Here is a 20584-nt window from a genome sequence, read left to right as displayed (position 1 = left end):
ATTATGTTGATGACTGAAATTTTCTTGCCATCATCTAATACATTTATTGAGCAAAGCAAGCTCACAAATGGCAATCTTACATGGTAAATGGCCCGCTTTTGAAGTCGTATTTAGTCAACATCTGTTTGGCTGTTTCTTTTGAATTTTATCTCAACCGACGCTTAATTACCAGGTGTTTAAGAGATCTAAAAGAGAATAAACTGACGAGCCTATTTGCAGGAAAAATACAGAAAAAAGTTGGCTAGGTTTCCAAATGAACAATAATTTGAGTCGCACAAAAAATCTGATGAACTTGCTCATAAAGTCATTCAATTCACAATGGAAAACTTTGCAAAAGTTAATGGAGGCATGATCACACTGAACTCACGGGGACTCAAATTACTGCCGGTTGACGAAAAGCTGGCCAAATTTTATCTAGAGTTTTGTGTAAGTATGCTCATGAATTGATCTGAATTTGGAAGAATACTTTCCTGGACTAAAAAATTGGTATGTTATTTTTTCTTTATTTTTCTTTGTTTTTACCTTTTATTTCGTTTCTTTTCGTTTTTTTCTCTTTTTTTTCTCTTTCTTTCTCAACTTTCTCTAAGCAAACTTAGGCTTCCAATCTGCACATTAAGCATGCGTTATACGCTCAATAAGCTTGCCGCATAGCTAAAACAGGCGAGCCAACAGAAACAATAACCGAAATATTGCTGCTGTAGAAAGAGCAATTGACAAACGCATTAACCGTCACTTGCGTCAGGAATAAGACCTATGTCAGTTAAACCAGAGGCATGGTTACAAACTAGAGTTGATGGAAAAAAAGCTGTTGTTTTTTTAACCAGAAAACTGTTATTTGCTTTTTTTCATCCACACCTGTCTTGCTTTCAATTCTTTCTTGTAATTCTTTGTTGAGGAGTTTTTTCTATATCTATTCATATATTAATTCTAACTCAAATTCTGTACATCCATGTTTAAGCTCCAGATCTCAAATGAATTAGCAATCCTTAAACCTGCAGCCTAGCATAGTGCATGCGTTTTAATATGCGCTATATTGCCGTTTTTGAGCTTATAGTTTGCTAATTTATTGCACTCAAAGCATGCCGCATAGCAAAAACAAACGAGCCAAATAGCCAAAAACAAAAAATTTTCTCGTAAGAAAGGCCAATAGGCGTAAGAAATTGGCATCAGTAGCGAATAGCATAAGATCACTGACTGACAATGAGGGCCAGGAGTTTCAGCCAAATTAAGGGCGGAAAAAGGCGCATAATTTCCTGGACCGCAATTTTGAAAAGATGGTTTTCTTTTCCTTTCGTTCTTTTATTTAGTTACTTTTTGTTTTTTTTTTCGTTCCAATCTGTCTCTTTTGCTTTTGCACTATTTTGGCTCCTAATCTGCACATGTTTTGCGTCCACTAAACTTGTCGCATATGTAGGCGAGCCAATAAAGACAATGACTTAAAATTTGCTGATTCAGAAAGAGCAATAGAGAAATGCAATACCCATCGGTAGCGTAAGCGGCAAGTCCTATGGCTGTTAAGCGAGGGGCATGGGTGTGCTCAAATTGATGCGAAACATTGCTCTTGTTTTCAAGACTCAAAAAACGGGTAAGTGTCCCTTTTTATCGACTGCTCTTTTGCTGTACTCTAATGCTGTACCACTATGTCCAAGCTTCCTAATCCACATGTTGTAACGGTCAATAAACAAGCAGCCTAGCGTAATGCATGCGTTTAAAGATGCGCTATATCGCCATATTTAGGCTCATAATTAGCTCGCAAAGAATGCACTCACAAAGAATGCTGCAGAGCACAAGCAAACCAGCGAGCCAAATAGCCAATAGCCAAACATTTGCACATCAGAATTGATAATAGGCGTAAGCAATAGCAATCGGTAGCGTAGAAGACGAGACCAGTTACTGTCAAGGGAGGGGCAGGGGTTCGAGTCTAAGTATAGGCTTCCATTCTGCACTTATTAGGCATGCAGCATAGCTAATAAGGCGAGAGCATGAATACATTGACCAAAAAATTTCTGATGTAGAGAGAGCAATTGACAAATGCATTACACAAGCATCAGGGATTTGAAATATGGCAGTCAACCGGGGGCATGGGTTTGCACCCAAGTAGTGACAGAAACGGCTGTTCAGTTCTTGGCCCAAAAATTGGTAATTGTTGATTTTGATCCATTCTTGTCCTTCTTTCTTCTTCTTTTTTATTTTTCCTAAATTGTTTTTCCTTCTATCTATTGATTCCATTAAATAAAAGTCACACTTGAGCAAAATGGTTAAAAGCGCTCATACCGTCGCATGCTTTTAGAGCTGTTCTTAGAGCTGCAGCCCTTAGTGTTGCAGCCGAGCTGTGAGACGCGCTATACCTCCATTTTAAGCTTCTAATCTGCACATGTGTCATATGTAGGCGCGCCAGTAAAAGCATTGACTAAAATATTGCTGATATAGAAAAAGCAATAGTCAAATGGAATACGCATCGGTAGCGTAATAGTCACCTGATTAACTCTTACATCTTTTTGGGGTAGAAATTTGATTTGAACCGGGCCTAAAAACCTAATTTAAATCCACTATATCAAAAAAACAGGGATCTAGAAACTTATATTTACTACTTTGGTTACTTGAGACCAGAAATGGCTTTGTTTCGACAAGTAGCCGTCTATCGTTTGACAATATAACTTAATTGTCCGAGAGAGTTAGTGCCTTGATATCCCAATCTGATTGTTAGATTTATGTAGAGATTTTTGTGCCCAATCAGATAAACGGTAAGATAAAATAGAAATGACAACTTCGTAGTGTGAGGGGACGACTAAATTAGGGTAACTGAGTTAAGTGGAAATCTTAATTTTTGCTTGCTTTAACTGATTGTGCGACTAATGGGACTGCATTTTCGCATTAATTGATGGTCGTTAATCGTTAAGAATGGTTGAACTCTTCGGCTATCTATCTCTCCCCGACAAATCAAAAGTAAAGTCAGGCACAAAAACAACCGCGTTTGTAATATGAACATATTACTATACATGTCCTTGAAACATTTTTTTGCCGATCCATATATTCATCGTACAGAGTTGAGTTGTAAGTGATATCAATAGAAAGCTTGTCAAATGTATAATTTCAAATTAAAAACGTTTTTTTGGATTTCGTATTTTCCGGGGAGTTACGCAGGTTTGAAGCTTTGTGAACGCTAGTCCCACTTGCGTTGCTTTGTTCACATTTTTCAAATTGTTGAAATTTTTTTTGCTAAAATTTTGTTCAGTTTTGCTATGTTTGAAATGTTTTTGGTTTTAGACTTAAAGTTGAAAGGAATTGTGAAGTGTTTGACAGACTCGTTTTGGCGAAAACTTTGGCTAAATTTTTGAAAATTCACCAATTAAGCCTCTTCAGCCCAATTTGTACAAATTGACGAGTAGAGCAGACGTAGCAATTTCTAACACAATTCCTTTTACTCAGATGAGGCCTATGTATGCACCCAGTTTTCAGGAAATTGTTCTGGAACTAATAATTCGGCAGCCTTTTGCTAATTTAAATCGCTAATTACCAAAAATGAATGATGTATTTTTGATATACTAAGGTTTTAGGATGCAAAAAGAATCTGTTACGGAACTTTTCTGAACAATTACGTTTTTGACGGCCTCACAGCGATGGCAAGGCCAGTTTTTTTCTCAACGTTGATTTTCGCGATGAAAATGATTAGAATTGTAATTTGGCGCTGTCATTTTTAAAATATTTCCGCATTTTTACCCCATGTACAGACAAAACGGTTTTCTTGTAAAGATTCATTTAATGAGAGAATCTATGCATGTTCTAATGAGGCCCGTTGACTAAACAATATGTTTTTTTGAGTAAATCTTTTGGCCTTTATGGCTCCAGCAAAAATTGGTAAATTTTTGTTTAAAAAACTCTTGAGTTTTGCGAGCATTTGTTGTTCTTTTTGTAGTTCAATGACTGCGTCCAATTAATCAAAATTCTTTTTCGCTATCTGAGGAGCGATTCGTGTAATTAACTAATGCCTTCAGATGATTCCAGCAAAAATGGCTCCAGCAAAAATTTTGGTAAATTTTTGTTTAAAAAACTTTTGAGTTTTGCGAGCATTTGTTGTTCTTTTTGTAGTTCAATGACTGCGTCCAATTAATCAAAAAGCTATTTTGCTATCTGAGGAGCAATTCGTGAAATTAACTAATGCGTTCAGATGATTCCTAATAATTTTTGATGATAAAACTCGATAACTATCCAAAACTGATAATTCAATTTTGATACACTAAATATCTTTGTCAAATTTTGTTTTTCGTAAACATTTTCAACTGATGCGTATTATTGAAAAAGAAAAAGAAATAGCAAGGATACTTTTGTTTTATTCGTGAATTTATAATATCCGAAAATTTTTCGGATTGTAATTGGGGGTTGGCAATTTTTGAAAACTTTTTGCGATTTTTATGTTAGTTACAGACAAGGAATGATTTCAATTCAAATGAAAACTAGTTAAAAGTGTGATAAGAGAGGCATTAAATATATATATATATATATATATATATATATATATATATATATTGTTTTTACGATAAAATGTTTCATATTTTTTATGGTTTAAAGACTATTGAGGTAAAATTGTTTCTGAAATTTTGATTTGTGCCTATTTTCATTTTTGATTAGTTTACAAGTTTAGTTCACTAGTGACAGTTGCAATTAATTTTTTAGGCAGCTAAAAGGAAGTCATTGCGAATGTTTTTTATTTGAAAGTTTATGTTATGACTTTCTTTGAAAATGTTTGTCTTCGAAAAAAAGAACTAACGATTTTTTGTGCTTTGCTAATATTTATATTATTTGTGTCACGATGCAGCCTGGTCTCAGCAAAGAGAGAGGTTGCATCCTTTACAAATAATTAAATCGAATTCTATACTAAGGTTTTATCCCATATAATTTTTTTGTTTTACTTAGAAACTTCGATTTTTCATAACTTATATCTGATTTTTAAACAACCCTGCCTTTTGTAAGATTTTTTTTGTGCTTTCGTGTCACAATGTCACATTTTCGCCACTCAAATGTCACATTAATGCCGTTGAAGCATTTCACTTATTTTATTTTATGTTTTTAGCGAAATGAATACGATTTTAACTGCTTGGACATCGATTAAATCCAAAGTGGCAAATTTAAATTTCGATGCCTGTATTTGGCGTTCGTGTTTAGTCTCATAAATCTTTATGTTAAATGACAGGTCTCAATGTTTTTTGGAGTTTAGGAGGTGTAAATCAACATATTTAATGCCTTTATTTGATGGCTAGTGTTTTCATTCGTTTTTCAAAAAAAAGTATAATTGTATTCGTAACTTTGCCTACGAGTTAATATTTCTCAATAAAGAAAGGTCCCATATCTTTTTGATGATTTTAAGTGACTTTTTTCTGGTTTAATTTTTCTTTGATGCTGTTTTGACTGTAATACTAAGTTTTCTTTGAATAGATAGACATTGATTTTTGGTCGTAATTAATCGTAATTCGCATTTGATTTTGATGTTTGTCTTGTTTTTTAGTCTGGCTAATGTCAGGTATAATTGGCCTCCTAATGAATCGTTATTTTATTCGTTCAGCGGTTTTAGCTCAAAGGTAGTTTTTGAAAAAATTCGCCTATTTTTTTGCGAACACTGTATAAATATCAAAGTTTTCGATCTCTTCTTAATTTGGTAGGAAACTAAATGAAAAATTTGGATGAGTGTTGTCGGAACATTATGTGCAAATGCATATAACCCGGCCTCCTTGTAGAGTTTAACTCAGCTTGAAGGTCTCGTTTCAATCCATTATCAAAATGGTAGCCCAGGAACATATTCTGCAGTTTTGGGTACTTTACTCAAAATTGTGATGCTGCGACGAGAATCTGTGTACAGTTATCTAAATACATGTTTGAATATAATTTGTATTTGCACGATGAAGTTGTGCCCTAACACAAGGTTATGATTTTTAAACAACTTACTTAAGGAATAAATGTGGTAAAAGTTAATCGTTTCCTACTAGTTATTCTGACAAAACTGAAAGAAGACTAATTTCAAGTTGTGAAAAGATGTGCCTGTGCTGAAAAGAAAACTCTAGATAGCATTAGAAGGTTGAGAGAGAACAACCTAATGTAGATTCCCGGACCCTAGTCCCATAGCATTTCAGTACTGATTCATTAAATTTCAATAGTAAAGAGCTTAGGCAATGAACTACTATCCAAAGGGTAAATTCACCTCGCATTATGCACAGATAAAAGCCACAGTAATTTTTTCATGAACTGGCAATGAATTTTCTGATCCGAGTAAAATCATAGACAATACATACTAAAAACTCGGAAACGAAATTTTCAAAACTGCAAAATGTGGTCAACGTGTGGTCCTCTAGATTGCACTTCAGGCAAAAATCCGCTTCTTTCCACCACCATTCAATCGCAGGTACTTTTACATGGACTCTTGTGTAGACGTAGGTACTATATCTCAGATTGTAAATAGCATTTTCAGCAACAGTTCGGGCTGAGGAGAATTTAAAAATGATCTTTGCAGATGATATTCAGACTATATTCAGATTGAAATCAGATTAATTTAAGAGTTCTTAAAATGATCAGTTTATATGTATGATTCAGCGCTGAGATCAAATTACTCGAGGGTCTGGGTTGTGCATGAAATGAGCTTGAAATAGCTTGACAAGAAGCTCTATTTGTTCTAAATATACTTGCCTAGATAAATCAAGCTCTGAGGGGCAAGACTAAGCGTGAGAACGGGTTATAGGAGATGCCCAAATTCGTGAGCTTTAGACCAGTTGATGAAAGAAGGTAGCACAAGTAAGAGATGCTGGTGCAAATCTAGTACTAGTCGAATTTAATAGTAGTTGGACCGGTATAGATTCCCTAACGGATAGCCGACAGTCATTTGCGAGTTGTAAAAAACTCATTATCTCAGTTTTTTAATTGAAAAATTTATGCTTGAAGCAGGTACCCTAAAGTCATTAATGGAAGCCGTTGTGTCAGTTCCCAAGCTCACTGATACTAAATAGGATGACTTTTTTGAATTGGTGTAGTTCAATGAGCTTGTTGTACATTGTCATATAATCTAGTGCAGTAAAATTATTATACGATGTACCTTTTTATTGATTGTACCTAATCCTGAAGGACATGTAGTAGAAGTGATCCTAAGTTCACCTTATAACCTCAGACATTCATATGTTAGTCTGTTGCCCCCTTTCCCAATTCGGGAAATATATTCTTCATGTGTGTTGTGACTTTTACCGACCCACTTTCAGTTATATTTCACTCTTCTCATTTTGCATCTCGCGATCAGTTGCTCAATTTAACTTATAATCTGACAACCGTATTTACTTATTACGTAAAATAGATAAGTGAAAGATAGGCGATTCGATAAGCAAATTCATTTTTGAAACTGCGTTTAGTGCACTCGCTCCACAAGATAGCACAAGAAAAAATCATACAGTGATTTGGATCGCGAATTGAGTTCACAATATTGATGGTGTACGACATGGCGCATTCAGCTTTTCAAAACAGACCCCGCATGTCATTGAGCCATTTTGGGAAAAACGCAGCTCAGATCCTCTATTAAAGTGGAAGAAATTGCAAATGCTGGCGTAATTGATACTCTTATCCAAAGAGAACATTACTTTGTTCATTTTGCTTGACCCCAAACTCGAGAATTTTCAACTCCCTCAAGAACCGCTCTACGAGAACACAAAATCTGAATCTTTTGCCCAATCAGAACACAAACGATTAGCTAGAAACGCACTGTTGAAAATGAACTGGGTAAATCGCTGCCAAAGACAATTAGAAATAGGAGTGTTGTGTGGTGACAAGCCATGGAATCAAGCAGACCCTAAGGGCGTTTCTATGTTGTACCTCAGTGATGGAACAGAAGGAAGAAGAATCATATGCAGCCGAAACCAGCACCTCAAATTTTATTCGTTTAGCTGTTTTAGCTCAAATCTACTTTTTGAAAGAATCGTCATTTTTTTTTGAACACAATATGAATTTATCCAAGTTTTCGATCGATTCCTAATTTGGTAGGCAGCTAAATAAAAAATGTGGATGTCGGAACATTATGTGCAAACGCATATAACCCGGCCTCCTATATATAACCCGAGTTTAACCCGGCATATAACCCGAATTTAACTCAGCTTGAAGGTCTCGTTTGATTTCGAGTTCAATTGAGTCGGATGTGAGCCACAACTGAGCTACTCAGACTGCCTTTACAAACTAAATAACTGAAACGATAATGTTTTCAAACTTCAATAATTTTCAATTTATTATTTGTTTCGCCTCAATTCAGTTGGATTTTTTTATTCCAAACTCAGAAGCAGATGAAGTCTATCGATTTGCTCCTCAGTTGAATGCTTTGTTAATTGGACGGTCTCCAGCTGCCGGTGTTGTCCTCTAAATTGCACTTCAGGCAAAAATCCGCTTCTTTGCAACACCATTCAAACGCAGGTACTTTTACATGGACTCTTGTGTAGCCGTAGGTACTATATCTCAGATTGTAAATAGCATTTTCAGCAACAGTTCGCTGAAGAGAAAATGATCTTTGCAGAAAAACGATCTTTGCAGATGAAATTTAGACTATATTCAGATTGAAATCAGATTAATTTCAGTGTTCTTAAAATGATAAGTTTATATGTATGATTCAGCGCAGAGATCAACTTACTCGAGGATCTGGGCTGTGCATGAAATAAGCTTGAAATAGTTTGAAAAGAAGCTCTATTTGTTCTAAGTATACTTGCCTAGATAAATCAAGCTCTGAGGGACAAGACAAAGCGTGAGAACGGGTTATAGGAGATGCCCGAATTCATGAGCTTTAGACCAACTGATGATAGAAGGTAGCACAAGTAAGAGATGCTGGTGCAAATCTAGTACTAGTCCAACTTCACAGTAGTTGCACCGGTATAGATCCCCAAACAGATAGCCGACAGTTGTTTGCGAGTTGTAAAAAACTCATTATCTCAGTTTTTTATTGAAAAATTTATGCTTGAAGCAGATACCCTAAAGTCATTAACGGAATCCGTTGTGTCAGTTCCCAAGCTCACTGATACTGAGTAGGATGAATTTTTTGAATTGGTGTAGTTCAATGACCTTGTTATACATTGTCATATAATCTAGTGCAGTACAATTATTATAAGATGTACTTTTTTATTGATTTTACCTAATTCTGACGGACATGTTGGAGAAATCATCTTAAGTTCACCTAATATCCTCAGGAATTCATATATTAGTCTCTGGTCCTCTTTCCCACATCGGGAAATATATTCTTCATATGTGTTGTGACTTTTTTCGACCCATTTTCACTAAAATTTCAATTTGCAACTCGCGATCAGTTGTTCAATTTAACTTATAATCTGACATCCGTTTTTACTTGTCAAGTAAAATAGATAAGTGAAAGATTCACTCAGCGAATTCAATTTCAAAATTGTGTTCAGTGCACTTGTCGCGCAAGATAGCTCATCAGAAAATCCGACAGTGATTTGGATCGCAAATCGAGTACACAAAATTGTTTGTGTTGAACATGACGCAGTCAGCAACTCAAAACGGACCTCATTTGGATACGAGCCCCTCTGGGAAAAAACTTGCTCAGATCTTCCTTTGAAGTGGGAGAAAAGGCAAATACAGGCAAAATTGGCTCTCTTAGTCAAAGAAAACATTAATTCGGACATGCTCCCGCTAGAACCGATCTACGGGAACACAATACTTGGATCTGATTCCCAATCGGAACGCTAACGATTAGCTAGAAACGCACTGTTGAAAATGAATTGGGAAAATCGCTGCCAAAGACAATTAGAAATAAGAGTGTTGTGTGGTGACAAGCCATGGAATCAAGCAGATCCTAAAGGCGTTTCTATGTTGTACCTCAGCGTTGGAACAGAAGGAGGAAGATTCATGTGCAGCCAAAACCCGCACCTCAAGATAAATACATTGACAAGTGTGCAGCTCTGGAGAACCTTAGAGGACACTTTCAATCGCGCACTCAATATTATTTTTGACAGGTACATGCTCCTCACAACAGAGCAATCAAAATGAGAGTCTATTGAACATTTCTTTGGCAAGTTAAAGGAACTATCTGAAAACTGTGAACTGCGAAATCAAGAAGATACAATAATAAGAGATCCCTTTATTGCAAACAAGCAGGACTCTGAAATTTAGAAAGCATTTTTCAAAGAAACTGTCGAGCCTGCCCAAGACGAACGTTTGGCCATTGAAATGGAATTGATTGGCGGAATCAACTACAAATATCCAGTAGTCAATTTGACTTGCAAGTGAACGCCATAACACGACATCGTCACTTTAGTAACTCAAATCAACGACCAAAAATTTGAAACATCAACACGACGGGCGAATCAACTGTACCGAACGAGTGACCTCACTTGGTCAGCGAATCATAGAGACAGATGTATTGCTAAAGGCAAAACATGTAACAATTGTGGTCAACAAAACCATTTTTCTCGTGTGTGTCGCAAGCCAAAATCTATTTCATCCAAACATTCCCGACCCAATGTGAACTCTATTGATGAAACTACAGCGGATAACTTTTTCAACACTATTCAAAATTCAAACTACAATCCAGAATGTGAATCAGACAACGATAGATAAGATCACAACATGGCGGCCAGCTTTGCAAGTAATACCGGACAAAAAGAACCGGAAAAGACGACTTTTTAAATTGGAAACAAAAAGGTGGGTCTCTTCATCAGTTCGGGGAGTGTATGCAACATTTTAAAAGAATCACTTTCCGCTGAAATCAGTAACAACTCCACCCTCGTTGACGATGGTACCTCGTAAAGAACTCAAAACTTTAGCGAAAGAACCTATACCTATCATCGGCATGATGCAGACGCCAGTAGAGAGTACTGGCGATTTGAAGATGCTGATTTCGTTGTTTTCAGAGGCGGCCTCAAACCGTTCATTGATAGAGACCTGTTTGGAGCCCTTGGCATATCAATCACCCAAACGTTGAACTGCGTCGAAGGTAGTATGATGAACAATATCACTACTCAATGTCCTTTCCAAACACTCATAGGAACACAATTTCCAAAACATCAAAAAAGTAGAGGACTGTCTATGATTTTCTAAGACCAAGTTAACAATAAAATAACAAAACACAATAGTTGTTCCGGTCAATTTTTTCCTTTTCCAATTGTTTTTACAGTCAAAAGAGATCACACTATAAAATTAGCTTTAGACTCAATAATTCTTAATAAATCTATGCACAAGTACAAGTACCAGGTGCCAAATATCCAAAAACTTATAGATCCTATATCACAATTTGATACAGATTTTAATACAGACCCAGCGTTGTTTTGTTTCTCTACCACAGACACTGTAATTTCAATATTATCAGTGGTGATATGACAGGCACGTATTGGTTTAAAACCTGTTTTTGGGGACTTACCGATATGCCTGCCAAGTTCCAAAAAGCCATGGATTATACGCTCATCGGCCTCGAAAACAATTTCTGTTTCCTGGATGACATTCTCATTGTAAATAAAGGTTCTGAATAAGATCATTTTAAACTTGCAACCAATTGTTAAAAAATAGATGCAGACAGTCTTGGCATCAATTTACCCAAATGTCAGTTCGCTAAATAAAAAATTTTGTGGTTAGGCATTAAAATCACTCAAACTGGAACATCGCCACTTGAGTCTAGAACACCTGCAATTCTTACACTTCAACCTCCTACTACACCTAAAACAATAAATTTTTCTAGGCTCTGTCCTTTATATTAGTAAATTCATCCCCTATTTAGCCCAACTATGCCATCCTTTACGATCTCTACTCGGTAAATCAACTAAATACAGTTAGACCGACGAACGCACTGTACATTTTAATGCTATTAAATCATACAGAAAACACTCACTATAATCTGCAACTCGAAACACTCACAAAATACGATGCGTATTGTTCCGGTTTCGGAACAGCATTAGAACAACTGACGGTTAATGGCTGGAAGCCAATATCATTCGCCTTTAGATTTTCATATAATAATGAAGAAAGTTACATTATTAATCAGTTAGAATCATTTAGAGTAGTCTGGTCCATAGAATAATTCAAAAATTACCTTTATGAAAAAGCATTTTCAATTATAACCGACCATCGAGCTCTCCTTTCAGTTTAAAAATGCGGTCCAACAAACCTTAGAAAATGCGTTTATCAAGATGGGTAATCTTCTGTTACCAATTTAAAATAGAACATTTGCCCGGGGCGAAGGTGAGCCTAGTATTTTGTATATCTTGTAATCCATATCAACTAGCAATAAATATTGCCAAACTTGACGCAGAAATTTCAGTTGCCGCTACATCTAGAATACAAACGGATGCAAAATTAGTCCAAAAAGAAGAAATTATTTCTGCCTTTCAACTGAATAAATTTTTAGCCAATAAACTTGATATGCAAAGACACATAACTAAACAAACCAAACCATAATGATCATATATTGAACATAGATTCTGCACTGCAGGTACATTTATCTCAAAATACTTTACCAATCACCACGCGAAATAATACTCCAAAATTGATTACATCTAACCACTCTTATTTTGATAAGGATCATGCATCGCAAGTACGCTTTTTTCAAATTCAATTAACACCCACCTAGCGAAACTCATACACTCTTATTATACAATCTCATAATAATCATTCCGCAAATACCTCATTTGAATTTCACACTATTTTACAACCAAATAATCCTTCATTGCATCGCATGGTACAAATACTATTCTTTCTACACTACAATATGAAGCTCAAATAGCAATTTTTGAGAATTTCTGAAAGACCAATCAAGCGTCTCTCGCTTATCAAAATCCGCTAAATTTCAATGAATTTAAACAATCTAATCTGTCAAACAGGTCTCAGTCACACATTCCTTCCCTAATTACCACGAAAAAAATCAAGTTCTTTAAATACTTCACGTGCTCAATTGAAAAACAATTAATAGCCGCTTTTTGCCCATTCTCAATCTTCAATTCAGTCGGTCAATACTTAAATAAATTCAGCTCACACTTCCACCAACATGAGCCAACTCTCATGAGGCAAATCTACTTCGAGAACATCATGCAGTACTTCGCTCTGCGTGTCTTTCACACCAGACACAGTGAAAAACACACCTCGCCAATCACCCTAAACTTCTGACATCAATAGCTCTCTAATGGACAGCCCCGAGTCCCGTCATTTGATAAAGTGGTTGAAAAGAGTTTCAACAAGAGCGTTAGCGCTACTCTGACGAGCAAATATGCTGTGCTAAAGGAAGTCCGAGAAGGCATCAGCAGATCTGACGAGAAAGGCTAAAGCGGCTCAATCCATACTTGCATAGTTATTGGCGCATGAGCTTTATGTCAGTAGCGGCCGTGTATGTATGGACGAGAAGGTGACCATACCAAATGCCTTGAAAGAAGCCCTAATTGAAGATCTCCGCCCTAGTCACCCAGGCAGCTAGGCAATGGTTTGTATGGCCGAAGAGTGGTGGTGACCATACACGAACAGGGATTTGCTTGTTCACTCATTAGAGAACAAGCTTTGCACCGCAATCGGTAAAAATTTGAAATCAATTACACCCGCTAAGCAATTTTAAACCCATAAACTATGTATAGTTCCTATGAAATTTATATTTTAACATCCATTGATAGATATTCTACATGTCCGTCTGCCGAAATTTTTGAAAATGCAAACGCGTCAAATGTAACTGACTTCTTAGTTAACTATATGCAATTTCACGGAGTCTCACGATCCTTAAGAATCGACCAAGCTCGTCGTCTTATATGTAACCAAGTAAAACACTTTTGCATAAAAAATAATTTAAACCTAATTCCAGCCCCAGCAATTGATCACGGGACATTGTTTTAGTAGAAAGACTTATAGAAGAAGCACAGAAAGACTCATAATGAAAGCAGCACTTAAAACAATACTGTAGCAGCTTGGCATATTTAAACATAAGACTACTCGGATTTTGCCTTTACAACCTCATTTTGTTTGTCGTGCTAACATTCCGCTTAGCAAAATCAGTACAATCCATAAATATTCTGATTTAAGCTATGAAAAGACTATAAATCACTATTTAGTTGAAGAAACCGTAACCCCAATTGAACTGCTACCCGAGAACAATGGGGACAATTTTGAAGTAACGAGGAGGTGGAAAAAACATGTGCAAGGCGACACAAAGGCACAAACACAAGAACGGAATGTAAACGATAATGAGCTTTGTGTCCTTCGCTCGGCAAAACTTCACAGAGAAATTCCCCTCCTAGAATCAGCAGTGCGCACAAACATTGCCTGAAAATGTCACCCCAACAAGCGTTCAAAGAAGAATCTCTATGGCCTCTACGAGGTATTAGCCCCCGGTTCGGTGGTTCGGTAAACTGATAAGCATACTTTAGTCATCCCAAAAATTTGAAAAATCAACACGACGGGCGAATCAACTGTACCGAAAGAGTGACCTCACTTGCTTAGCGATTCATAGAGACAGATGTATTGCTAAAGGCAAAACATGTAGCAATTGTGGTCTACAAAACATTTTTCTCGTGTGTGTCGCAAGCCAAAATCTAGTTCATCCAAACATTCCCGACCCAATGTGAACTCTATTGATGAAACTACAGCGTATACCTTTTTCAACACTATTAAAAATTCAAACTACAATCCAGAATGTGAATCAGAAAACGATAGATAAGAGGAAAACATGGCGGCCAGCTTTGCAAGTAATACCGCACAAAAAGAACCGGAAAACACGACTCTTTAAATTGGAAACAAAAAGGTGGGTCTCTTCATCAGTTCGGGGATTGTATGCAGCATTTTAAATGAAACACTTTCCGCTGAAGTCAGTAACAACTCCACCCTCGTTGACGATGGTACCTCGTAAAGAACTCAAAACTTTAGCGAAAGAACCTATACCTATCATCGGCATGATGCAGACGCCAGTAGAGAGTACTGGCGATTTGAAGATGCTGATTTCGTTGTTATTAGAGGCGGCCTCAAACCGTTCATTGATAGAGACCTGTTTGGAGCCCTTGGCATATCAATCACCCAAACGTTGAACTGCGTCGAAGGTAGTATGATGAACAATATCACTACTCAATGTCCTTTCCAAACACTCATAGGAACACATTTTCCAAAACATGAAAAAGGTAGAAGACTGTCTATTAATTTAGAAGACAAAGTTAACAATAAAATAACAAAACCACTCAAGGAAGGGCAAAGAGAAAAACCACAATAGTTGTTCCGATCAATTTTTTCTTTTTCCAATTGTTATTACAGTCAAAAGAGATCAAACTTTAAAATTAGCTTTAGACTCAATAATTCTTAATAAATCTATGCACAAGTACAAGTACCAGGTGCCAAATATCCAAACACTTATAGATCCTATATCACAATTTGATACAGTTTTTAATACAGAACCTGCGATATTTTTTCTCTACCATAGACCTTAGATATGCCTATGGCCAGTCAAATCTTCATCCCGACACTGCTAAACACTGTATTTTCAATATTATCAGTGGTGATATGACAGGCACGTATCGGTTTAAAACCTGTTTTTGTGGACTTACCGATATGCCTGCCGAGTTCCAAAAAGCCATGGATTATACGCTCATCGGCCTCGAAAATACTTTTTGTTTCCTTGATGACCTTCTCATTGTAAGTAAAGGATCTGAATAAGTTCATTTTAAACTTGTAACAAATTGTCTTAAAAAATTAGATGCAGACAATCTTGGCATCAATTTACCCAAATGTCAGTTCGCCAAATAAGAAATTTTGTGGTTAGGCTATAAAATCACTCAAACTGGAACATCGCCACTTGAGTCTAGAACATCTGCAATTCTTACACTTCAACCTCCTACTACACTTCAAACAATAAATTTTCTAGGCTCTGTCCTTTTTATTAGTAAATTTATCCCTTATTTAGCCCAACTATGCCATCCTTTACGATCTCTACTCGGTAAATCAACCAAATACATTTAGACCGACGAACGCACTGTACATTTTAATGCTATTAAATCATACAGAAAACACTCACTATAATCTGCAACTCGAAACACTCACAAAATACGATGCGTATTGTTCCGGTTTCGGAACAGCATTAGAACAACTGACGGTTAATGGCTGGAAGCCAATATCATTCGCCTTTAGATTTTCATATAATAATGAAGAAAGTTACGTTATTAATCAGCTAGAATCATTTAGAGTAGTCTGGTCCATAGAATAATTCAAAAATTACCTTTATTAAAAAGGATTTTCAATCATAACCGACCATCGAGCTCTCCTTTCAGTTTAAAAAAAGCGGTCCAACAAATCTTAGAAAATCCGTTTATCAAGATTGTCAATCTTCTGTCACCAATTTAAAATAGAACATTTGCCCGGGGCGAAGGTGGGCCTAGTATTTTGTATATCTTGTAATCCATATCAACTAGCAATAAATATTGCCAAATTTGACGCAGAAATTTCAGTTGCCACTACATCTAGAATACAAACGGATGCAAAATTAGTCCAAAAAGAAGAAATTATTTCTGCCTTTCAACTGAATAAATTTTTAGCCGATAAACTTGATATGCAAAGACACATAACTAAACAAACCAAACCATAATGATCATATATTGAACATAGATTCTGCACTGCAGGTACATTTATCTCAAAATACTTTACCAATCACCACGCGATATAGTACTCCAAAATTGATTACATCTAACCACTCTTATTTTGATAAGGATCATGAAGTACGCTTTTTTCAAATTCAATTAACACCCACCTAGCGAAACTCATACACTCTTATTATACAATCTCATAATAATCATTCCGCAAATACCTCATTTGAATTTCACACTATTTTACAACCAAATAATCCTTCATTGCATCGCATGGTACAAATACTATTCTTTCTACACTACAATATGAAGCTCAAATACCAATTTTTGAGAATTTCTGAAATACCAATCAAGCGTCTCTCGCTTATCAAAATCCGCTAAATTTCAATGAATTTAAACAATCTAATCTGTCAAACAGGTCTCAGTCACACATTCCTTCCCTAATTACCACTAAAAAAATCAAGTTCTTTAAATACTTCACGTGCTCAATTGAAAAACAATTAATAGCCGCTTTTTGCCCATTCTCAATCTTCAATTCAGTCGGTCAATACTTAAATAAATTCAGCTCACACTTCCACCAACATGAGCCAACTCTCATGAGGCAAATCTACTTCGAGAACATCATGCAGTACTTCGCTCTGCGTGTCTTTCACACCAGACACAGTGAAAAACACACCTCTCCAATCACCCTAAACTTCTAACATCAATAGCTCTCTAATGGACAGCCCCGAGTCCCGTCATTTGATAAAGTGGTTGAAAAGAGTTTCAACAAGAGCGTTAGCGCTACTCTGACGAGCAAATATGCTGTGCTAAAGGAAGTCCGAGAAGGCATCAGCAGATCTGACGAGAAAGGCTAAAGCGGCTCAATCCATACTTGCATAGTTATTGGCGCATGAGCTTTATGTCAGTAGCGGCCGTGTATGTATGGACGAGAAGGTGACCATACCAAATGCCTTGAAAGAAGCCCTAATAGAAGATCTCCGCCCTAGTCACCCAGGCAGCTAGGCATTGGTTTGTATGGCCGAAGAGTGGTGGTGACCATACACGAACAGGGATTTGCTTTTTCACTCAATAGAGAACAAGCTTTGCACCGCAATCGTTAAAAATTTGAAATCAATTACACCCGCTAAGCAATTTTAAACCGATAAACCATGTATTGTTCCTATGAAATTTATTTTTTAACATCCATGGATAGTTATTTTAAATGTCCGTCTGCCGAAAATTTTGAAAATGCAAACGCGTCAAATGTAATTGACTTCATAGATAACTATATGCAAATTCACGGAGTCTCACGATCCTTAAGAATCGACCAAGCTCGTCGTCTCATGTAACCAAGTAAAACACTTTTGTATAAAAAGTAATATAAACCTAATTCCATCCCCAGCAATTGATCACCGGCCATCGTTTTAGTAGAAAGACTTATTAGTACCATAAAACAATGCCTTGCGTGTATAGAAGAAGCACCGAAAGACCCAATTTCGTCCATCATTAAAGCAGCACTTAAACCAATGTTGTACCAGCTTCGCATATGTAAACATAAAACTACTCGGATTTTGCCTTTACAATCTCTTTTTGTTTGTCGTGCTAACATTCCGCTTAGCAAAATCATTTCAATACCTAAATATTCTGATTTAGGCTATGAAAAAACTATAAATCACTATTTAGATGAATAAACCGTAACCCCAATTGAACTGCTACCCGAGAACAACGGGGACAATTTTGAAGTAACGATCAGGTGGAAAAAACATGTGCAAGGCGACACAAAAGGAACAAACTCAAGAACGGAATGTAAACGATAATGAGCTTCGTGTCATTCGCTCGGCAAAACTTCACAGAGAAATTCCCCTCCTAGGATCAGCATTGCGCATAAACATTGCCCGAAAAAGTCACCACAACAAGCGGTCGAAGAAGAATCTCTATAGCTTCTACGAGGTATTAGCCCCCGGTTCCTTGGTTCGGTAAACTGATCAGCATACTTTAGTCATCTCAGAGCCGGGAAAATTAGACGCAACTGTTTGCAATAGCAATATTGCAACGATCGGAACACAAGACGAACGAAAGACCAAGTTGACTGAATACATCAATAGACGCGGACATCTTATTCTGGAGAAATCTACTGAAGCTAAAATCATTGAGTCACGCAAAATAATTTACGCGGGTACAAAAGGGCGATAGTAAGAAGAAATATTGTAAACGCGACAATGCAAGTGGCGTTTCATCGAACTGATCAAATATTCATCGTGCCAAGCGATTGAGAAAGCCTAAGATCCCGGCCTATCCTGGACCGCCCGAAGTGAATACGAAAAATGTACTAGCTGTCGCACGCAAATCACACCTGCTAAAGATTCCACCAATCCAGTGCCGCAAAGCATAACTTCACAGCTATTAATTGCAGCACCCCCAACAAGGGTGGTGCTTCAAAGCATAACTTCACAGCTATAAATTGCAGCACCACCCACAAGCAAAACCCCAGAACTACAACTACCATTTATTTCAGCACCTAAAGAGGCTCCTCAACAAGCTTAGCCAAAAACGTCAAAAAGGACACAATAAAACTCAAAAGTTTTCGGCTTCGGTAATGACGGTTCGTATGACAGTTTGACCAGTTCTTTTCCACCCAATCTGATGCAGCCACGGCGAAAAAGAAGAGCTGGTGACGTTGAGTCAGTACAAATTTCAGTTGTACAAAGAATTGCAACTTCCGCCGCTCAAGTTGAACTCATCTTTAATCCATATAATTTGGCAGTCATCGTCGCCAACCAACCCCCGCATTCGACCTGGATATCAGAATCCCAATGAGGATTTATTTAACGACGAGAATGACTTTCAATAAAACTTGAAAGATTTTTAATTTTGTTATATTATTTTTTATCAACACCTATCATAACTAGTAAATATATTGTTTTTAATTATAAAACGCTTCATTAAGTACTAAATTTATACCAATATTGTTATTAAAAATTTCTCAGTTGTGCACTTTTTTATTTTGTCAAAATGGGGAAATGTTGTACAAACTAATTTAATTTAGTGAATTGAAATTTCTATACGGTGTACTTATTTTTTGATTGTACCTAATCCTGAAGGACATGTAGTAGAAGTCATCTTAAGTTCGCATAGTATTCTCAGATATTAATTTGTTAGTCTGCTGTCCTCTTTCCCTCATCGGGATATATATTCTTTATGTGTGTTGTGACTTTTACCGACCCATTTTCAGTTAACTTTCACTTTTCTCATTTGGCATCTCGCGATCAGTTGCTCAATTTTACTTATTATCTGACAATCGTGTTTACTCATCAAGTAAAGTAGATAATTGAAAGATATGAGATTCGCTAGGCGAATTCAATTTCAAAATGGTGTTAAATGCACTCGCCTCGCAAGATAGCACAACGGAAAATCTGACAGTGATTTGGATCGCAAATCGAGTACACAATATTGATTGTGTATGATAGAGCTTCTAATCTATGTACTGTGGTTGAAATCTTTTATTGAGTAATTTCTAATTTAGCTAATAATTACAGGCGGATTGTTAGCGAATTGTCAAAATGTACGACACTCACAAATACTCTGTTTTTTCGATAAGTCTGTAGGTGTCAGCCACTTTGTTTGAAAGTAGATTTTTTATGCTCTTTTCTATTATTGCCCCCCGCTTATGTAGTCAGTCTATTTGCAACCCCCCCCCAAATATGTACTTTTTGGTCCTTAGAGATCCCTTATGTCACTCATAACGAATTCCCGTACCGGTAGACAAATGGATGAGTTTTTGTTTCCGGTTGTCAAAAAAATTAGTGCCATAAAGCTATTCCTGCGAAAGAAAGACGCAAAAAAATTAAAAACAAGCATTACTCTTCGTTTGCTTATAAGCAAAGTTCAGTAACTGTATGCGTCTTAATTTCAAAACTTCGCAGCATAATTAAATGGTATATGCCGTTTGTATATAAGTGTTTATGTAATTGTATGAAATTCAACCAATTTGCTGTAACATGTATAAATGGGGGTGCAAATGCACGTGGGGGGCAATAGCAGAAGAGAAC

General features: G+C 36.6%; 2 protein-coding genes across 4 annotated transcripts in view; one reads left to right on the top strand and one right to left on the bottom strand.

Moving 5' to 3' along the window:
* The window catches only part of LOC142351294 (uncharacterized), a 239527-nt gene that overhangs the window by 28351 nt on the left and 190592 nt on the right, over positions 1 to 20584 (bottom strand). The gene's annotated exons all lie outside the window — the stretch shown is intronic.
* Positions 319 to 20584, top strand: part of LOC142344257 (uncharacterized) — a 60727-nt gene continuing 40461 nt past the window's right edge. Inside the window, exon 1 of the mRNA XM_075395824.1 lies at positions 319 to 426. Within this exon, the coding sequence (XP_075251939.1) occupies positions 319 to 426 (108 nt within the window). The remainder of the gene's footprint in view (positions 427 to 20584) is intronic.

Source organism: Convolutriloba macropyga, chromosome 1 (assembly GCF_964194025.1).
Source record: "Convolutriloba macropyga chromosome 1, txConMacr16.3, whole genome shotgun sequence".
In the NCBI taxonomy this organism is placed as follows: domain Eukaryota; kingdom Metazoa; phylum Xenacoelomorpha; order Acoela; family Convolutidae; genus Convolutriloba; species Convolutriloba macropyga.
This window is presented reverse-complemented; position numbering and strand designations above follow the sequence as displayed.